We start from the raw sequence: 21704 nt of genomic DNA on the forward strand, positions 1-21704 counted from the left end.
TAAATCAGGCCACACCTCATTTTTATTTTGTAATTACACATCTAGGCCAGACTGGAATTTTACCACTGACAGCACCTGGCCTTACGGGTCAGGGAAGTGACACCAACAGCCCAGAGGGCAGTGACGGGAGGAGGGGGCACGACGCTCACCGTCCCATCCCGCCCTACCACCAACCCTCCGAGCTCCGTGGCTGACCTGGATTCCAGAAGGCCAGTGTTGAAGTGTTGTCTGTTCAGTGAGGCCGTGCTGACCCTCCTGTGAGAAATCACAGCAGCCTCCATCTTCTTGGCCGTCTCCTCCCACAAAACTAGGCCACCGCCAGGGCAGGGAACCCTGGAATTCTGTTGGGCAGTCTGTTCTGTGGCACTGGCTGTAGCTCCCACATCTCACTTGAAACACAAGGCATACGTGAATTCAAGGCCGGCAGCACTCAAGGCCACTGAGGAATTCACCTGGATGCAGTAGCAGTGGCTAAGGGGCCCGTCTTAGGCAGACTCCCCCAAAGTCCAATGGCAGAGCCCCGCCACTGTCCCATGTGCAGCGCAAGGCTCCTCCCTCATCAAGCTCCATCCCTCACCCCCAACAGCTGTACCCCAGATGGGAGACCAGCCAGTATTGTGCCTTTTCAAGTTTTTATTTTTATACATTTTTTTTGTATTAAAAAGAAAAGCATAATTACCACAAATTACAAAGGACTAAAGCAGGACTAGAATAATGAATGAATCACTTCAGCCTGGAAAGCAGATACTCTCAATAATATTAATGTTATAATACAAGCTCATTCAAGTATTTTACATTTTTTTTTTGTCCTCTTAAATGTGATATCCTAGCACATGGTAAAGATAATGTACTATGAGCATAAGGTGGAACCTTCTCCACAAAGCCAGATGACAAGTTTTCCTCTCCAGTGAGAAATGGGCTGTAAGTTCCAATCTTCTCTGCCTCTGCCATCAACATGGCTGAAGGAGAGGGTGGGGCTGGGGCAAATCCAGGGACCCTTCCACACAAGAGATCCTTTGAGGTCCCACTTAGGAGGGCGCCAGATGAACCAGACCACTCTACCCAGGCTTTTGGCAAAAAACAAAAAAACAAAAACAAACCCCACCCCAACCCTCCTCAGGTAGTTGTCTTCCTTGCCCCTGCTCTCCACTTCCAGGGCCTTCCGAGCAGCTTACTTTCTTTTGTAAAATCAATCAGCAAAGGGGGAAAAAAAAAGAGTGAAAATGGAACAAAACAAAACGTAACAACTTTGACATGGGGGGCTCAGCAACTGGCTCTGAGCCCGGGGGGTCCAGGCTGCAGCAGGGCTGGGCAGCCCCTCTATACTGGTAGTGCATTTGCTCCAAGGTCCAGGGAGGGTGAGAGAAGCTTGCCCCTTAGCAGGGTCGAGGCACCCAGACCTGATGTTTGATGCCCAAAGGTTTTGTTGGCATGGGCCAATCCTGGAAGGGTATGGGACGAACAGGATTTTGGGCAGGCTGTTGCTCTGTCTCAGATCTAGGATCCCCATGGGAGGATGGTGAGTGTCAAGTGGCAATCCCTGATGGCCCCTGCCACGTTTGTCACAGATACATCGGTCCTAAATTCAAGTGTCTTCAGAAAGTGAAGATGTAAACTACTCTTTGCAACATCAACTCCTAACATGTTACAAAAAAAAAAAAAAAAAAAGGAAGAAAAAGAAAGAAAAAGTCTCCTTCCTCCCCATCCTCAGTCTATGTTGAGATGAAGTCCTCACCTCTTCACCCCAAAGGGGCTTCCTCTTTCTGGGATGTCTGTGGGAGGATCAGGGAGAAGATGACAGCCCCCTGGCCTGGTAGTCAACTCTAGATTATAATAGCCTTTCTCTACATTCCCAAGGCTTCCTTGTGCCCCCAAACCCAGCAGAGGACAAACACTGAGGTTTCTGTGGTGCTGGATACAGTACAGGGCTGAGCAACCTGAAGGAAAGAAAGGCGGAAATGAAGCAAGAAAGAGGCTGGGGTGCAGGAGTCCAGTGTCCGACACAATGTGAGGCAGGCCGCCAGGCTGGGCAGGGAAAGGCCTCAGCTCCCATCGTCAGAGCAGAGATCAGACACTCATCCTTGGCTTTTGAGACACCTGGGTCAGAGGAACTGCGATGGGCTTCCCACATACTGATCACTGGAAGGGCAGAGATGAGGGAAAGTGTAGGCCGAGAGCCGTAGGGTGGCCAAGACAGAGGCAAGCCCTTGCCGGCCTGGGATACTAGTTCCTACTCCCAGCCTTTGAGCCCAACAGAGGGAGCAGTTGAAAAAGAGGGCCAAGGAAGTGTCAGCGACTGAGCAACACTACCATGAACTTCTCTGTGCTGCCTGGTCCCCACCAGAGGTCAACGCATCGTCACGCCTGCACCTGACACACAGTCCAGTCTGTGTGTGTCAGTCCTTCGTCACCCTCCCTAGCTTCAGACTCCAGTCGACTCCAGCCATTCATTGTCAGTCACAGCCCAACCCAAGCAGTCTGTGGCTGGAGAAGTCAGGTATACTCTATGTCCACATATACCTTCCTGCCGCAGGGTTTCTCCAACTGGCAGAGCTCCCCGTAGGCCCCACCTCCTCCTCCCCTCCTCCCTCGTTCCCAGGCAGGGTCAATTGGAGGATGGGCAGAGATGACTTGCAGAGGGGGATGCAATGTGGGAGACCCCACCAGGCCCAAGGGAGAAGAATGGCATTTTCCTCCACCTTTTATGAGACAAAGCTCCTTGAGGTCTCCAAGATCTTTCAGGCCAACACAAGAAAGGTTTCCAAGCCTCCACTGCCAGGTGTTCACCTTTCCCGAGGTGGGGAGACGGTCAAGATGAGGACATGTGTGCCCCAGATCCAGGCCAATACTCTTCGCCAACAGTTTGAAGCAAACTTGGCCTTAGGGTTCTGAGGGTAGGATGAAGGGTGTCACGGCAGGACAGGGCCTGGCTTGAGGCAACAGCAAGCAGAGTGAGGACACAACAGTGGCAGCAGTGTACAGACACAGGACGTCAGCTTCAAACGATGCAACAGCAGGGATATTTCGGGCACGGCTCTCATCCAAGCCGCCCCAACTCTCTCGCCTCCAGGCAGGAGGCACTGTACATGCAACTTAGTCCAGAGAAAGATTCTAGCCCATCCAGCCCAGGCACATCCAGAGAAGGTGGGGCTCTTCAAGTTGACTCCACCGAGGAAAACAGGCATTTGGGTTATTTCAGATTCCCGCTCCACAATAAGGCAACTTTTAAAAAAATATTATTTCCAAGAACAAAACAAAACAAAACAAAAAACGAATTCCAAGGATAGGGGAAAGACATTACTTTCTGTGGATTAGGTGGGGGTTTCGGATTTTTTTTTTTTTTTGGTCTTTTATGGTCGCTTTTGTCTTTTTTTTTTTTTTCCTTCCCCAAGGATGAAAAGGTCAGAGAAAAATAAAATAAATCATCTCTCAATAGTCTTTTCTGGTATGAGCAGCGTCCCTCTAGGCTTGGGAATAAGGGGCGTGGAGAGAGGAGTGGGGAAAGGTCCAAACCTTCCCCGCCTCCGCTTTTAGATCCTTTGGTTTCCTTCTCCCGGAAGATGGCAGAAGGGTATGGTGGGGACAGCAGGGAGAGGACAGAACACGGAGATGGCAAGCCCCAGGTGATAAAGGGGCTGGTGCTCGTGGAACCCAGGGGCGCTGCCAGAGCCTTCCATGGACAGTACTGGGCAATGGGGCCCACGGGGCCTTCTCGTGGGCTGCATAGTTGGCTTGAGGGGGCGCAGGAGGCTGTGGGGTGGGAACCAGGGTTGCGGCCTACCAGCCGCGGGCAGGGCTGCAGAGTGATTTTGGTAATCCAGACAAACTATCAATAATTTAAAACTTGATATATATATATGTATATGTATATATATATATATATATATATATATATAAAAATCTCCCCCCTTCCCCTCCCCCCTTAGAAGAAGCTAGGATGTGAAGACGGGCCATGGAGAGGGGGGAGAGGGGATATGGAGGTTCCTGCCCAGGCTGCCTCTGATAGCCCAGATGGTGTGCGCACTGCTACTCAGCACGAAGGCCCATCCCAATGACTCTCGGCCTGTCCCTTCTCTGTCCGCTCTTCTGGGACTGGGCACCCCTATGGACTCTTGCCCGACCCTCCCCCCCAAAACTCCCCAGGGCTAAGGGGTTTTTCACTTTCCCAAAGTCTGTGTGTCCGAGTGCTGGCTTGTCCATTTGGCATCGTCCCGGATGGGCTGGCCGGTGGGTGGTGTGGGGGGTTGGCTGATCACGGGGGTGGGCCGGCTGGAAGACTGGGAGGGGCACCGTTTCCTGCCCTCACCGCCACCACCTCCTGCTGCCACTGGGTGTCGCTTGTGGTTGCCCTCTTCACCCATGGGGGGCTGTAACAGAGGAGGGAGTTACAGGTGATAAGGAGGCACGACCTGCATCCACCCTTGCCAGGGCTGCCTAGCAACCTCCTACTTCTCACCTCCAAATGTAATGTACATATAATAGGTTTCACCTTAAAGACGAATTGCTGGTTTTACTGAGCATTTCTCTATGCTAAGATACCAAGTACCGCACTATTTATGCATTCACTCATGGCATCTATCCCACCCTTGGATGTAGACGCAATCATCCGATGTTACAGATTAGAAAACTGAGGCACAGGAAGATCATGTGCCCAGGGTCCCCTAGCTGGCAATCGGTGAAGACAACATATGGACTGGGCCCATCTATAGCTGAAGCCAGCTCTTTATTCCTACGAGTGTCTGCTCCCGTTATGAGAAAGGGTCACTGCTCAGGAAATGATATGGGAACGTGGTACACAAAATGCTGCGAATGCTCAGCTTAGAAGACGCAGAGGCGCCTGGGGACTGCCGCATCCACTCAGGCCCTAAGCAGAACACTGATCTAAGAGTCGGACCAGGAGCTGTCTGGCTGCGCCGCTACCTGTAACCTCGAGAGCATTCCTTCCTTTTTTGGGCTCCAAAGCTGAGCCCATCTTGTTCCGCCCTAGCTGGTCGTCCTATTACAAGGGTTCTCTCCACTCCAACCTCCGGAGGAGCAAGTGCTTACGGATGGAGAGAACCATCTCATCTTTACATGGGAGACCTGCGCAGTACGGCGCCCACCTTACTGGGTGGCCGGGGGCTTTAGTTGTACCCATTGGTCCAGCAATAATAAACTCTGCCCACTTCACCACTTTATAAAGCTTAAATGAGTACTTGTGAAGTACCCAACGCGTACTAAACATTTAATCAATGACATTTAAAAAATAAATGTGGACTTGGGCCGGCTGAGTGGCGCGTTGATTAAGAGCTGGCTTGGGACGCCAGCTCTGAGCAGCAGGGCCCTGGTTCGGATCCCACATGAGGGCCAGTGACGCTGCGCCCTCTACAGCTAAGATGGTGAACAACAGCTCGAATGGTAAACAACAGCTAAGATGGTGAACAACAGCTCGATCTAGAGGTGGGCTGTTGTGAGTGGCCGGCGACGGCGTAGGCTGCAGTGGAGCTGCCGTGAGCTACCGTGAGCAGCTGGCAGCTGGTGAGAGCTGCCAAGAGCCGCTGTGAGCAGCCATCCAGTGGCCGGCGACCGATCTGCCTCACCCTGGAAGAGCGCAATGATAATACCAACATGGGCCAGTGAAGCGACATCCTCCACAACTAGACTGAAGAACAAAAGGACAGCAACTTGTCTGTTCCCCCTTCCCCAATTTCCCAATAAAATCTTAAAAAAAAAAAAAAATGTGGACCATTATTGCTATTTACTTGTATGTCTTTTTGCTAAAAAGTTTCAAGGGAATAAGATAAGTGGCATGTCCCTACTACACTATAACTCTTTGAAGGAAAAAGAGTCTTTCACTCATCTCTGGAGTCCATGAAGCACCTAGCACAGAGACATGTCCAATCACTCCAACACTTCCCTTGAAACAACCAGTAGCAATAACCCCAATCCACCACTGGATGTCACTATTGAGCCACTGCACCATGAAGCCAGGAAGGTGGTGGGGATGAGGGTGGGGGTCGGGGGAGGTGCGGGGTGGTGGCCACAGGGGTGGAGAAACAACTGAACATAATTTATAAACTTCTGGGGTTGGAACTGGCCTCTTTCAGAAAGAGCAAATACATTTTACCTTGGGTACCCATCCTGATCAACGAGGAGAGGCTAACCAGGGCACACACAGCACCAAACAGGGTTATGAGATAAGAAGGAAAGAATGTTATGATGGTTTAGCCATGTCTACCATGGGAAGGGGAGGAAGGCGCAACCATATAATCCCTTCCAATTAGCCTTCACTGTCCACTTCTCACCCCCTATTTTATAGAAGAAACTAGGCCCAAATGGGGGAATGGCTCCTGGGCTAGTGGCACAGCTGAGGTCTGAACCCAGGTTTTCTGATGTCTGGTCCAGTTTTCCTTCTAAGACAATGAGGGTGAGAAAGAGCAACTTGCACTCACATCCACTCGGAAGTCTTCGAGACGTCGGAATTTGCCGAGGTATTCCTGAAGTTTGGGGTCAATGTCCAAATTTTTGGCTTTGGAATATTTCAAGAAGGCCCAGAATTTCTCCAGCCCATAGAGTTGACCTGTAGGGAAAGAGGAGAGGGAGGTAGAAAAGCTGGTCGGGTGAGGGTACGTTGAGAATAAAGAGGTTCAGGGGAAAGAGGGTTTGGTGTGATAGACGCGGGTCCAACTGGGGAGTCAGGGGAAGAAGTCCTAGAGGACCAGGGCTCACAGAGCTCCAACTCGGCTCTCACCGGCTTCATAGTCCTTCACGGTTTCCTCCTGAAAATCTTTGAATATGTCCAGCCGGAATTTCTTTTCCAGGCCATAACTGTAGTATCGAAAAAGGCACTCCAAACCATATCTGTAGGAGAACACAAGTGAGTGAAATCAGGACTCAGTTTCTTCACCTGTAAAACGGAAATGTACCTGCATAATGATGAGCTGCGAACGAGTTTAAACAACGGATTATCAAGGAAATGGCAAATATTCTTTAAGAAAGCTAACATTTAATGCTAGTCTAAGTGGGTCCAACATTACATCTTTATATTGGGTTGTCGGAAAAGTCATGAAGTATTTTTTCTATGTTTTTCGTTGCAAAAATGCATCATGACTTTTCTGATAACCCAATAGTTTGCCGGGGTCAGCAAACTCTGGCCAAATGAATAGTAGCCTCCTGCCCACACCATTTGTTTACTCCAATTCATTTGTGAAGTGTCATTGGCTGCTTTCTGCTACACAGCAGAGTTGAGCAGAGACCACAAAGCATAAAATATTTATTGCCTGTCCTTTTACAGACAAAGCTTGCCAATTCCTGGCATAAGCTCTCTGCAAAGCCATCTGACCATGCCAATACGTATCTGACTCAGAAATTTCACTTCTAGGAACATGTCAGGAAAATGGCCAAAAATACAGATTTAGTTTACAGATGTACCAAAACTGTTCATAGCAGAATTATTAAACAAAATCTAAATGTCTAAGAGTAGAGAAACAGTTAAGAAAACCATGGTAAATCCATTCAACAGAATAATACAGGCTATTAAAAATTATAATGTAAATATTCACTGATGGATACTGACAGATGGTTATATTATCAAGTAAAAAAGGTGTTTCAAAGTGTTATATGTAGGGCCGGCCGAGTGGTGCGTTGGTTAAGAGCTGGCTTGGGACGCCAGCTCTGAGCAGCAGGGCTCTGGCTCGCATCTCACATGAGGGCCAGTGACGCTGCGCCCTCTACAGTTAAGATGGTGAACAACAGCTCAACCTGGAGCTGGGCTGCCATGAGTCACCAGCAATGGCATAGGCTGCAGCCCCTACAGCAGTGGGCTGCCGTAAGCTACTGTGTGCGGCTGGCAACCGGTGTGAACTGCCGTGAGCCGCCATGAGCGGCCGTCAGGGGGCCGGCGACCTATCTGCCTCACCCGGGAAGAGTGCAATGATAATACCAACATGGGCCAGTGAAGCAACGTCCTCCACAACTAGACTAAAGAACAAAAGGACAGCAACTTGTCTGTTTCCCTTCCCGGATTCCCCAATGCTGTTTCCCTCCCCCAATTCCCCAATAAATCTTAAAAAAAAAAAAAAAAAGTGTTATATGTAGAATAGGCCCATTTTTGTAAACAAGTATGCAAATTTTACATCTACACATGCACACCAAGTTTGGAAGAGCACACACTTAAAAAGTTATTTTAACAACATGGAAAAATGCTCATGCTTATAAATGATATGACACAAAAAGGCACTCCTAGGATTATCTAAAAAAACATGAAATATAGCAGAACATCAAAACTGGTTGGTCTGTGAACTGAAGGTTGTTTTCCCCCAGCTTCTTTAGGCATTTCTGTACTTTTCAAATTACTTACAGAGAGCACATTTTACTTGGGGGGAAAAGAGAAGTCTTTAAAAGTATCTATAATAGGAGACTGGTTAAATAAATTATAGTACATCCATACAGCGTAACATCATACAGACTACAAAAAGGAACAAGAAAGTTCTTTATGAATGGATATGGAATGATCTTTAAAATATAGCATTAAGTCAAAAAGCAAGGTACGAAAGCATATACAAGAGGCCATTTTTTGTGCAAATAAAAGGGATGTATGGGAGACTACATAGGTGTATGTCCTTGTTTACATGGGCAAAGTGTTTTCAGAAAGGACCCACAAGATTCCAACAAAACAGGACGCCTCTGGGAAAATGAACTAAATGGCAGGGCGCAGGGATGAGATTTCTCACTATATATATAATCTTTGAACTCTCTGAATCTTGAACCATGTGAACATACTACTCATTCAAAAACAATAAATTTTTAATGAAGTATGTGAAGTATATACACAACAGATTTTCAGTTAGTTTTGGAAGGAGAACCACCAGGGACCCCTCACCACCTGCCAAGCACCAGCCAGAACCCTCAGCCCAATCCAGCTCACCTGTAGCCTTCTTTAGCATCCTCCAGAGCCAGCTGCTTGAACTCCTCATACATTTTTTTGTTGAAGTGATCTCGGAGGAAGAAGGACCAAAAGCGGAAGAGAGTGTTCATCTCCTGAGACTGGCCAATGCCCAAGCGTTTCCGCTCTGATGGGAGAGAAAGAAGGAAAGACGTGTTTAAGAGCCAAGCTGCCTGTTCTTTGGGGAACAAATGATCCTGGAGCTTAAAGATCTTGGTCCTTTCTCCAACACCTCCCAATTCCCTTGTTCATCACCTGCCTCTTCAGTCTTTCAGGAGATATTTACTGAGCACTTAACTACTCTGTGTCAGGCTCGGCTGCCGGGCACTGGGCCTGAACCTCACCAGAAACAGGTGGTATCACCTTCTGAGCCAGGTCATCCTGGTCTAGCTCTTCACCTCAAAGGGTACTGTTCTCAAGTGTGTAAGAACAAAGAAAAGCATGAACTAGTAATTTGTACATTCTAACAAATGAAATTCTTCATTATCAATTATTTCATGAGCCCTACAATATTAACAAGTGCAGAATGGTAAAACAAAACAAAACAAAACAGTACACAGCACCAAAGTACAAGCAACTGAAGAAAAAATAGATTTGATTAACATTAAAAAAAATTGAAAACCTCTGTGCTTCAAAGGACACTATCAACAAAGGAAAAAGACAACCCACAGAATGGGAAAAATATTTGCAAATCATGTATCTGATAAGAAAGATGTTATTTAGAATATAAAGAACTCTTACAACTTAATAATAAAAGAAAAATAATCCCGTTAAATAATACGCAAAGGATCTGAATAGGCATTTCTCCAAAGGAGACAATACAAATGGCCAACACAGAAAAAGGGTCAACATTATTAACTATCAGGAAAATGCAAATCAAAGCCATAAGGAGGTATCACTTCATATTTTCCAGGATGGCTATAATCACAAAGAAAGACAATTAAGTGCTGGGAGGGTGTGGAGAAATCAGAATCCTCATACACTGCTGTTAGGAAAACAAAATGGTGCCGCCACTTTTGCAGACAATCTTGTGGTTCCTCAAAAGGTTAAACATAGAGTTACCATACGACCCAGCAATTCCACACTTCCACCCAAGATAAATGAAAACCCATACACACACAGAAAACTTTTATAGCAATGTTCAGAGCAACATTATTCACAACAAAGTGGAAACTTAAATGCCCGTCAATTAATGAACAGATACACAAAATGTGGTCTATCCATATAATGGAATGTTATTTGGCAATAAAAGGGATGAAGTACTGATACATGCTACCTTGAAAATATTATGTTAAGGGAGAGAAGCCAGTCACAAAGAAGCAGATAATGTAATTCCATTTATACGGAGTGTGCAGAAAAGGCAAATCCATAGAGAGAGTAGACTGGTGGTTGTGTAGGTACGCCTGGGAGGCGCTGGGGAGTGACTAATAAGGGACTCAGGGTTTCTTTCTGTGGTAATGAAAAGGTTCTAAAATTGATCCTGGTGATTGTATTGTACACTTGAAATGGGTGAACTGTATGGTATGTGGATTGTATTCAATAAAGCAGCTATTACACACACAGAGGAAGAGGGAAGGGAAGGTGCTGAACCAGCATCTAGCAGCCATGTTTTGCTGAATGAAAGGGGGTGGGATGAGTTAATAACTACAAGTGAGTACTCAAGATTGGTTTTGAGCATCTTTACAGTCAACCTGACAGAAACGTACAGTTAAAAGGCGTCTCATGGGCCGGCCGAGTGGCGTGATGGTTAGGAGCTGGCTTGGGACGCCAGAGGGCCCCGGTTCGGATCCCACATATGAGGGCCAGTGACACTGCCCTCTACAGCTAAGATGCTGAACAACAGCTCAACCTGGAGCTGGGCTACCATGTGTGGCCAGCAGCCGCCATCAGCGGCCATCCAGAAGCCAGAGACTGATCTGCCTCGCCCGGGAAGAGCGCAATGATGGTATCAACTTGGGCCAATGAAGCAACATCCTCCATAACTAGACTGAAGAACAAAAGGACAGCAACTTGTCTGTTCCCCTTCCCTGATTCCCCAGCGTTGTTCCCCTCCAATTCCCCAATTAAAAAAAAAAAAAAAAATGTCTCATTTTGTCATAAAAGGAAATAGGTGAGAGCATCTAGAGAGGTCCTTTTCTTACACTGTCTAGAGCAAACTTTTTTCTGTAAAGAGCCAGAGAATAATATTTTAGGTATTGCAGGCCACATATGTATGGGCTCTGGCATTAATTCTTTTTTTCCCTCCACAACCACTTAAAAATGCTCAAGGCTCTACAAAAATAGGCTGCTGGCTGGATGTGGCCCACAGGCCACACACAGTTAGGTAACCCCTGTTCCAGACAATACATGCTACCTCACACAGACTGTTTGTGATAGACAGTGGACTGCAATGGACAATGGCTGAGTTGGTGGTCTTCCAGAACTAGGAAAACTCTTGGTATTTTTTATATCAACAGGGGAAGATCAAGGAACAGGAAGGTTCTGAGTACCAGATTCTTTCAGCCTCCTGTATCCAAAACTACCTGGCCTGAGTAACTTCATTCCTTCGGGCTATAATGTCACATCTACTTGTTCTGAGGTCAGAGAAAATAGTCACCTCCTCCACCAGCACTTACACCTTGGATCTAAGTGGTGGCCCCAGAAGCTCTGTCCCTTCCCCCTGTGCTTCTTACCATTAAGGCAGCGCCTACGATACTTGTGGTAGACGTGTTGTGTGAAGCCATTTTCCTTGAGCAGCTCATGGGAAGGATGCTGGAACTTGGGCAGCGACTGAGGGGTACAGCCATAGCTGCCAACCGTAGGCGTCCCTTCTGAGGGGCTGGAGCTAGAGGCCATGAAAGAGATAGTGTCACCAGGTTCCCCAGAGTAGCTGGCCATCAGGTTAGCAGGGGCCCCTCTGATCCCTTCCATCAGCCAAGATCCAGCCTCTCACAGGGCAGCAAACCAGGAGGCCCAGGCACTGTGCTAGGCCCTTCACTCACATCCATGGGTCTGGTCTGACTTGCTCTTTGCACTAACCTTTGGAAGGTTTTACAAAGAGGTGTTTCAGGCTCGCAGAGATTGGGAGACTCATCCCGGGTAATGGAGCTATTTAAAGGCCGAGAGCTGTACAATGCCCAAACCTGAGCTTTTAACCACTTATTTATCCTGAGTTAACACTGACCTTTCCTGAATGAGCTATTATGGGTTAATCTCTCTATATTTTTCTTAAAATCATGCCTATTTTCAGTCTGTATCACCTTTGCAGGGAGAATACACAGCTCAGTGGCACCCAAACCTTGCTTTGGAACAGTGAACACTGGGGCTATTTTATTGAAAATAAATATTGTGTTGTCGAAAAAGTCATGACGTATTTTTTCTGTTTTTTTGTAGCAAAAATGTGTCAATGACTTTTCCGACAACCCAATAAAAAGGAATCTGGGCCCTACTCCCCAGAAGCTGAGTTCGTAGATCTAGAGTGGAGCCCAGGAATTTGTATTTTTATTCAACTATCTGGCTATATTGAGGTAGGCAGCAAATATCTTTATTTAAAATCAATTCATGGGTGTTCTCTTTCTGAGAATCTGGACCCATTCAGCTGTGACACTACTGATTTAGAAAGAAGCCTTCCTCTTCCCAGGGCCTGGATTAAGCTTTCTAGGCTACTCCTATTTTTTTAGATTTAGATGAATGTCCCTTTCTTTAATTTTCTTACCAGAGGTTCTTTCTTCTTGGTCCCATTGAGTTCATGGCTCTCCCACCCACCCCAGAGCCAACCTGATCTCTCCTCCCCACAGCCCCTCACCTGATGGAAGCAGTCCGGGGCCTGTGTTCTCGGGAATCCATCACCCAGCCCACATGACTCTCCAAGGGGGGGTTGGAGCTGTGTCTTGTTTTCCTTTTCCGAGGCATCTGTAAAAGTCAGTCCAGGATTTGTTCTTTATTGTAGTCATACAATGTGAGGAGCATCAAGCATTTTGTAGGGATTAGATTCCCTCACATGTGTCATTTTACAAATTATTCTCATATCTATTCTCTTACAATGTCCACAGCTGTAAGCCAGGACCCAATATGCCCACTTCAGAGATGAAGAAATTGAGGCTTGGGAGCAAAGGATTTGCCCAACGACCTACACCCGGTAAGTCCTCCTTAGGCCTCATGGCGATATGGGGCCATCACTCCTTCACCCAGTCCATTTCGTACATGTAGTCACTCAATCTCAATCTCAAGTGGGCTCCACCAGCCTAAGAACACAGGGCAGGTGGGGCACCTGGCACCTTCTTGGCTTAGACAAGAGAGAGGCACAGCACTGGTCTGCAGTGAAGTGGGCCAGAGGCTCCTACCAGCCCGGCAGGAGGGCCTCACCTTGGCATCTAGTGTCCGTCCTTCCTTCACCACTGGGTAAAACCGTGATGTCTGGCTTGAGTCTTTGAGCTGCGGTGTCCGGGGAGTGCGGGGGGTCCTGGCATTGCGGTAGTTTGGCGACTCTGGGACAGTGGTTGGTAGAGAGCGGGCGATAGTAGAGGGCTCAGGAGCACCAAACAACTTGTTGGCCAGGGCGTCAGTGGGAACTAGAGAGGCAGAGAGGGATCGCAAGAAGGGGGAGGCCCATGATTGTCTATCCTTGGAAGGCCCCCTCCCACCCAGGCCAGGTTCCCCAGTGTCGCCCCTCACCTTGTTGGAATCGGGGTGGTCCAGGAGGGACCTCCTGGTTGGGATCCACTGGGGGCTCAGGGGTTAGTGTGTCAAACTGCTCGCGGCTGATCATGTTGACTTTCTTGAAGTTCTCGACTTCTTGCTGCAGAGGATACAACATGGGTGGAGAAAGATGTCACAAGACTGCCCTAGCCTGTTTAGGAATCAAGACGTGCAGGAAGTTGGAGAGGGCAGCTCCCACGTCCACATACATGGAATTCTGGTCCCCAGGCTCTCAGCTGCCCCATCACCATTCCTCAACCCCAGTTACCGGGCACAAGCGTGCTGACACAGAAGGGGTTAGTACGTGTCCAGCGCTCTCCGCAACAAGACTGAGATCAGGACTCCAGCTCCCCAGGAAACTCACTGCAGACTCCCCCTGAATCACTTCCTGCCCCTTTCCTCACCACCAACAAACACACTACTGACTACATATGCTTGCCAAAGGCCCACCCACCACCATGTACATCCACTCTGTGAAAACCTATTAACAGAGGATTGACTGTTTCCTAGCATCAGTGATTTTTAAAAAGACCTATCTTTTCTCCATCTTCCATACTCAAAGCAAGTTTCTTAAAAGGCTTTTCAACTGTCATATATGCCTATATATTTAAGAATAGAAATCCTTATTCTAGCCCTACAGAAGTGTTATGACATTAAATATGGATGCTCTGGTTGCACGGTAACCACCGTGCACACTGGCCGAGTTTACAAAGTGTTCACACAACTCTTCTCACCCCCTTTTCACACAGAGGACACTGAGGCTCTGCACCCAAGGTCACACAGCTAATCGGCCTTCCTCTTCCCCACATGTTATAGGCACCCCAGGTCCCATCCTCACTGCTGTGTCTGAACCTCACCTTAATCTGGGAATACTCAGGTTCAAACTTCGCAGTCCACAGGTCCTGCTCATAGTAGAAGAGCCCATCGTTAATGACCTTGGCCAGCTCGGCACTCATCTTGGCACGCGAGGTGTGGTTGCCTGTGCGGTCCCCCCCTGGGTGCCGTCGCATGTAAGGTGGCGTCTGAGTAACAATGAGGATCTTGTTGACATCCCGGTCGTCAATCTCATAGTCAGAGTCCTCATCAGACCAAGCGGTGAAGGTGTTTTTCCGTCCATCCATCTGCTCCATCTCCTCGTCAAACAGGAAATCCAGTTCCTCTTGCTCATCCTGATCCTTGGACATCAGCTGCTGAGAGGGCAGCTGCTGAGGCAAAGCAGTCTGGTGGAGGAACCTGGGCTCCTCTGACTTCTAAAACGGGACAGACGAAGGGGAGAGAGAATCACCAGGGTGTCCTACACCAGGTTCCATAGCTGTCCCACGATACAGAGGCCTCAGCCCCTCAACATGAGATTGTCACAAAGGTGGCCCTGGTCATGCCAGAAAGTCACATGTGTCAGCCCCGGAAGCAGCTTCATGGACAAAGGATGGTCCATAGGATTCCATGTTTCTCTACACACAGCTCACATGAGAGTCATTCACAAACAATGAGATGACAAGTTCCCTACAGGTAGAACTGTGCTCTCATTTACGTTTACGTCCTACACAGCACCTAGCCTGGGCACACAGTGGTTCAACAGGTTGAATCATCTATGTATCCAGCTATCCAACATTTCTTTTTTTTCTTTTCTTTTTTTTTTTTTTTTAGCTGAGCCATCCTGCTACCTGTTGGCAGCTCAGCGGCTGCTCAGCTCGGGCTGGACTCGAACCGCTGTTGCTCAGAGCTCAAACTCTTGAGCGAGCTCTTAACCAACTGAGCCACTCGACCGGCCCCCAACATTTCTAAATAAAGCTTCATGAGGCAAGGACCACAGCTGCCTTGCTTTCTATCATAGCCACAGTACCTAGATTGGGACCCAACGATGGCAAATGTTTAACTATTTAATGAATGAGCAAGTACTCACTGGTACCAGGCGCTGTATGAAGAACCTAACAACGGAATAATGAACAAGACAAAGTCCTTCAACCTAACAAGCTGTTCAGTGGGAGAAAGTCAACCAACCAGCCAGCCAAGTGCAAGGTGGTATGGTAAAGACTATCAATAGGACCTGTGAGAGTACATAGGGAGAGGGGCACTAAACCAATGGAGGCAGGAATAAGGACAGTCCGGGAAGACTTCTTGGAAGAAGTGATCACTAAAAAATGAGCATAAGGCAGATAAAGAGAGGGACAAAGGGTGTGCTAAACAGATACAATATTATGTTCCAAAGGCAAGAGAAACACGGGACTTTCGCACAAAGAAAAACTTTTAGAGAGTGTTGATAGGCTGAATTAATTTGAGACTTTGAGAAGAAGCATTTGTCAATTCTCTAATGTACTAGAGCTTTCCATATGAACTCCAAACCTACTCTCTTTTAAGGTACCAGATGGGCTGATGGGAGTGGGGGCTAAGCCTGGCTCTTATAAGGCTCTTGTCCACTCACTACTTGTCCCTCCTGACTCTGGCCTGATCGCCAGCACTTCTTAGAGGACCGCAGCCAAACAGATGGGGAAGCAGGGGTCAAAGCAGGGAGACGAAAGAGACCGAGATGAGGGAGGTGGTCGCCGTGGTACAATGGAAAAGGGATAAGAGAATTCCACAGGCCCAACGTCCAAGGGCATCTCTGAGGCCTCCTCACAAGCCCCAGACCAAAAAGGGCAAGGGGAGTGGGGAGATAAATGGAGCAAAAGTGTGCTCCTGAAAAAGGGGGCAGTAATCTCAAGAGTGAAACACTTTTCTAACAGTGGACTCAATTGGTACGATTTGTATAGTTCTTTACTATTTCTATAGCAGTCTGACTCCTCCTTCCTTCCATCTGAAGATGGGGAAACCGAGGCCCTGAGATACTCAACAGCGTCCCGAGGTCTCCAGCCATCAGTGTTCTAGCATATAGACTCTAACTCTATATCCAGGCTGTGCATCAGTTGCCCCTCCCTTCCCTCTTCTGAGAACTTGAGGGGTTTATACAGGTGCAGTGAGGACAAACTCAGAGGAGTGGCACTTAAAATGCAGCCCTAGGGATTAGATGAGGCAAAAGGAACAGCCAAGCATCAAGAAACTTGGGACACTGCTGCCAGAGGCTGCGTGATCTCCTCCTGTGAAAAATGCCACTCAGGAACTCATGCAGCTAGGGCTGTCCTAAGGGGTTTTTATGGTCACCACTGACAATAAAAACAGGCCACACCAACCCTCCTGCAGTCACTGATGACTTTAGCTCGCATTACGGCCCCGAGCCACTGGCTTGCCCGCTAGACCCTCAGAGCCCAGCGCTCTGTCTAGGTAATACGCCCTCCAGGCATTCCAGCCTGGGGCCCTAGAACCCAGGGCGAGGGACGGGCCTCACCCACCTTGGGTCGTGCTGGGGAAGGCCGAGGCCTCTTCTTCACTTCAATCCAGTTCTCAGAATCCAGGTCAGGCAGGCTGGCAGACAGGCCCTTGGGCAGTGTCTTCAGGTTGCTGACCTCCTCTGTTTTGGTTGGCACTGGGGTGACTGCACGAGGAGAGCCAGGCGCCGACTCTGAAGGGTGGAAAGGCGACATCCTCATCCCTCCATCCGCCTCCTGATGCCAGCCCCGAGGAGGACTACTGGCCAGGGAACAAAGGCACGGGGAGGGCACCCATATGCCGGCAGGGAACTTACCTGTCTCCTTCTGGTAGTGCTGGCGGGGCACAAACTCGGGGCAGTTGAGAAGCTGGGAGAAATCAGTCTGGGTATAATCCACTATCGGGGGACCAGGAAGAGGCCATTTCTCTGGTTCCTCCCTCCTGCGGACTTTCTCATCAACAATCTCCACCACTTTGCTGTCTTTTAGGGCCTGCAGGGGAGGAGGAGGGAGAGAGGATTTAGAGGGAAGGCTTGCACAGACTGAGCTTTAGAAGCTAGTCGATGACTGGGCTCCCACAAGCTCAGGTATGAGTCCAGGGCTGGAAGGGGTATCAGAACACTGGCACCATCTTCCACGACTGGTGAACAAGTGAGACGTTCAAACTTGTGGGAGGCACAGACATGAAAAACACGCCTGCCCTTTGACCTTGCCATTCTACATCCAGTAATCCGCCCCAGAGAAATAATTCACAAACAGGTGATAATATGTATAAGATCTGCATAAAAGGCTATTCGTAACAACATTGTCTGTAATACAAAAAGCTCCGGAAACGTCCTAACTTGCCAACACATATGCAATTTAAATAAATTATGGCACATCCATGCAATGGAATACCACTCAAAAATTAAAACACAGCTTCACATGTGCTGAGGCGGAAAGGGCCACAAAACAAAACAAAACACAAAAAAAACAGGTCTAGGTCCATGAGTGTTAAGATCCCATTTGGTGTTTGAATTTTTAAGTAAAAACATTCAAATACAAATTTTTCTAGAATTCATAGGTAAACTGTCATAGGTGTTTGTCTCTAGGAAAAAGGGTGAAGAGTAGAGAAGGGAAGAAAGTTTTCTTCTAAAAGTCTTTTAAATGGAAGAGGAAAACATTTCAGCACATCGCAACATCCTCTGGGGCTGAGGCTGAGGAAAGCACTTGCATATACAGTACTTCTGGTGAGAATCAAAAGGCACAACCCATAGAAAGAGAATCAGGCAACAGCTAGCAAAATTACATTGGCATTTTCCCTTTAGTTCAGACATCCCTCTTCTAGAAATTTACACCAAAGATATACTGGCAAAAATATGAAAAGCTATATATGCAACTGTAAATAGGAATGAAGAATATCTTTCTATTATACACTACTGTACTCCCAGATATATTAAGTAAAAACACAAAGTAGGTGAAGATAAGAGGAAGGAGACAAATATGTAGAGCCATGTGCTTATTTTTTAATGGAAGAATTCAAAAAAGGTTATCGATGGGGGGGAAAGGAAAAAGGTCGAAATGAGGGAATTTTAAGTTGGATTTCTATGAATATACTATCTTGACTTGAACCATGTAGATGTTTTACATAAATGTAAAATAAACTAGAAAGTAGGGGGAAAAAAATCCCTAAAACTTGAGAGCAAAACTAATGTAACTATCATATATCCAGTTAAAGATATAACTACCTAAAGATTATTTCAAATAACTTTAAAATAGTTAAGTGACTGAAGGAAAAAAAAACACCCAACAAACGCAATGCTTGTTTTTAGTAATAGAGATAAGAATAGAATAAAGTGTTTAAACGGTAGAGTAAAATATATGAGTAATTATATTGATATCTTTAGGAATTAGGACTTTTGGCATGGGAGAAAGGAGTAGTTATATGTAAAAGATCCTTGGGGTTAAAGGAAAGACCTTATAGTCCTGAATTTTAATAGAAAACATCAGTATAATCTCATATTTATTAACAACAATGAAAAAGCTCTAGAAACAATGACCAATCAAGTAGCAATGAACACTCTTGTAACTCACGTGTGTGGTATCCAAATACCATAAATACGATTTCCTCACAATAGAGGGAAATCCAAAACCTGGATCTGATCAGGCCTCTAAATCACCATTTTACAAAAAATTGGGAGTACAGGACGTGTTAAATGATACCACTGTGTCCTACGAGATATACAACCGAGTTTATTCAAATAATAAAATACAAGGAGGGGAGGGGGAACTTAGGACAACACATGCGTCTTATTTGGATTCTGATTCTCAAATGACTGAAACAAATTTCTGACTGATTGAATATTTGGTGATCTTAAGCAATTATTAATATTTTTACATGTGATAATGATATTGTGATTATGTTTTTTTCATAGGTCTTTTTTAGAGATCAGTGCTGAAACATGAATGAAATGTCACGTTACCTGATATTTTCTTCAAAGTAACCTGGGGGAGCAAATAGATGAGGGGGTAGATGGAATCAGACTGGCTGAGCTGAAAATTGTTTGAGGATGGGTGACAGGTTCATTATACTAGTCTACTTTTGTCATTGTCTGAGATTTTCCATAATAAAAGGCGGGGGTGGGGTGGTGGGGTGGGGGGAGAGGTGAAGGGAGGGAGCAAGGCTGGCCAAGCCTTGGAACTTGAGCAGAAGTAATCAGACAGGGGCTCTTCCAAGCTTTCCTGCCTTGGCTCCAACTCCAGCTCCACAAGTAAGGACAGTTTCTTCCCCCTGCAACCCAGCCCCAGGGAGGGAGACATACCGCAAAGATGAGTGAAATGTCAGTGGTAAGGGCCTGCACTCGGTGGAAGGAAGCAATAAGAGTGATGGGAAGGAAACCGTCGGCATCCATTTTCCGTCGCAGGAAGAAGTCTCGCTCTAAATTGTCTACGCTGAAGTAGTATTCACTAGGTGGAGAGGAGAACAGGTGTAACTGCTGCATCACTTACCAATATGCCTTCCCTGTTCTACTGTATACCCCAGCAACCTCACACAGCCTCTTACCCCACCCCACCCCTACTGCACACACAAACAGTTTTAAGGGCTGAAAGAACTGATGGTATCTATCCCCTCATGGCTCCCTAACCTTGGGGGCAAACCATTCCCTCTGCCCGTCAGCACCTCTGCATGCCTGACAAACACCTCACTTCCTTTTCTGCTCCTAAAACATTTATCACACTCTGCTGCCATGATCTATTTCCTTGTATGGCTCCCCCACTGCACTAAGAGACAATACATTGGCATGGTTAGGAGCCAAAGGGCTGCAATCAGACAAATAAATTCAACTTATGTGCCTTGTCACTTACTAGTTAGGCAAGTTACTGGGTCTGTTTGCTCATCTATAAAATGGGGATAAGACCCAGCTCAGAGGAATTAAGCTGAAAACTGCGGGATTAAAAAAGAGAACGCCTATCAAGTACGTAGTACTGAGCCTCACCAACAGTGAGGACTCAATGTTTGCTAGCATCCTGACAATGCAGCCATCACAAACAGGAGCACACAAGGGGGCAAAGTCTAGATACTTTCTCTCCATCTTGTTGGTGGTAATTTATAATTTTAAGGTAAATATGGTATTACTTCTGTAATAAACAATAGTTTATGAAAAATTAGCTTAAAAGGTGAGAGCAAGTTATTTTTCTCAGCTCCAGCCAGGGCAGCAGCTGCTGCCAGCACCAGAAGGGCCTGTCTGCCCTACTCTGCCCAGCTGCCCAACTCTGGCAGCTCCCAGCCCACTACCCATCTCTCCAAGAAGGCTCCCACGCACTCACATCTGGCGCTTGATGTAGTCTTTGAGCAGCTCCTGGTCCACGCTGTAAAGCTCAGTGCTGCTGACATTGTCAAAGTAGTAGGTGATGTTGTTCATGTACTTGGGGGTTCGAGGACCCTCTGCACCATCAAACTTTCGGTAGCCAAACTGGTAGTCAAAGTGAGCTACAGGGAAAATGGGTGCCATGAGGGAGAGGTGATCCCTGCCCGCCACCCCGCCGCACTCCCTTGGACATCCCGGAGCCCAAAGGGGCCTCCTCACGTACTTCGAGTGCCACCCCGGCCGCGTCCCCGGCCGCGACCACGCCCCCGTCCACGGCCGCGGAAGGAAGCCCGTGCCCCACCAGCCCCATCACTCTTCACACTCGATGTCTCATCCTGATCGTGCCAGGTAGGTTCCTGTTTGGTCTCTGGTTGCCAGGCTGGGGTGGGGGGGGCCACAGGCACAGGCACGTAGGTGGCAGGCTCAGACCCTATGGGAAGAGGGGGCACTGAGTCAGGTCTGAGAGTGACCCCCATTGCCCAGGCCCTCTAAGGCAGACTTACCTTTGATCTCCCCGCGGTTGGGAGGTGCGTGTCGTGGCTCTGGTGGACGAGCAGGGCGCGAGACCAGTTTCTCTCTGGATACTTCAGGCTTCATGTCTATTTGCAAGGGGACCCACTTGTGTTTGTTCCCTGGAGGGCAGCATGAGCACATGAGAAAGGCCTGAAGGAGCGGTCCCTCCCAGCCATCCCTACCCTCAGGCCTAAATCACAATCTGGTGACCTTGGGTAAATTCCTTTCCCTCGCTGGACCTCATTTTCATCTCTAAAATAAGGAGGTCATTGACCTCAGTGTGACGGATGCTCCTAGTTTGACTCAACACCGATTTCTCCATGGTCAGAGAACCCGCTCAGGAGCCTCCCATGTGGCTGCCCAGAACCCAGGCTGCACTCTCCAGGCCCCTGTGAGTCTCATGCCCAAGTGCTGGCTATGAGAGCTGAGTGAAAGTGGTCA

At 47.6% G+C, this 21704-nt stretch overlaps 1 protein-coding gene across 5 annotated transcripts in view; it reads right to left on the reverse strand.

Moving 5' to 3' along the window:
- Nucleotides 1–4: 4 nt before the first annotated feature.
- LARP1 (La ribonucleoprotein 1, translational regulator) overlaps nucleotides 5–21704 on the reverse strand; it is a 91616-nt gene continuing 69916 nt past the window's right edge. For all 5 annotated transcript variants that reach the window (XM_019657729.1, XM_019657728.1, XM_019657727.1 and 2 more), the window contains 15 exons: nucleotides 21254–21382; nucleotides 20974–21180; nucleotides 20710–20872; nucleotides 19704–19848; nucleotides 17220–17394; nucleotides 16927–17096; nucleotides 14458–14850; nucleotides 13577–13700; nucleotides 13268–13473; nucleotides 12708–12814; nucleotides 11596–11747; nucleotides 8906–9050; nucleotides 6731–6840; nucleotides 6432–6559; nucleotides 5–4367 (listed from right to left, as the gene is read on the reverse strand). In XM_019657729.1, the coding sequence (XP_019513274.1) occupies nucleotides 4158–4367; nucleotides 6432–6559; nucleotides 6731–6840; nucleotides 8906–9050; nucleotides 11596–11747; nucleotides 12708–12814; nucleotides 13268–13473; nucleotides 13577–13700; nucleotides 14458–14850; nucleotides 16927–17096; nucleotides 17220–17394; nucleotides 19704–19848; nucleotides 20710–20872; nucleotides 20974–21180; nucleotides 21254–21382 (2564 nt within the window). In that variant the 3' untranslated portion in view covers nucleotides 5–4157. The remainder of the gene's footprint in view (nucleotides 4368–6431; nucleotides 6560–6730; nucleotides 6841–8905; nucleotides 9051–11595; nucleotides 11748–12707; nucleotides 12815–13267; nucleotides 13474–13576; nucleotides 13701–14457; nucleotides 14851–16926; nucleotides 17097–17219; nucleotides 17395–19703; nucleotides 19849–20709; nucleotides 20873–20973; nucleotides 21181–21253; nucleotides 21383–21704) is intronic.

Source organism: Hipposideros armiger, unplaced genomic scaffold, assembly GCF_001890085.2.
Source record: "Hipposideros armiger isolate ML-2016 unplaced genomic scaffold, ASM189008v1 scaffold_279, whole genome shotgun sequence".
NCBI classification, from domain to species: Eukaryota; Metazoa; Chordata; class Mammalia; order Chiroptera; family Hipposideridae; genus Hipposideros; species Hipposideros armiger.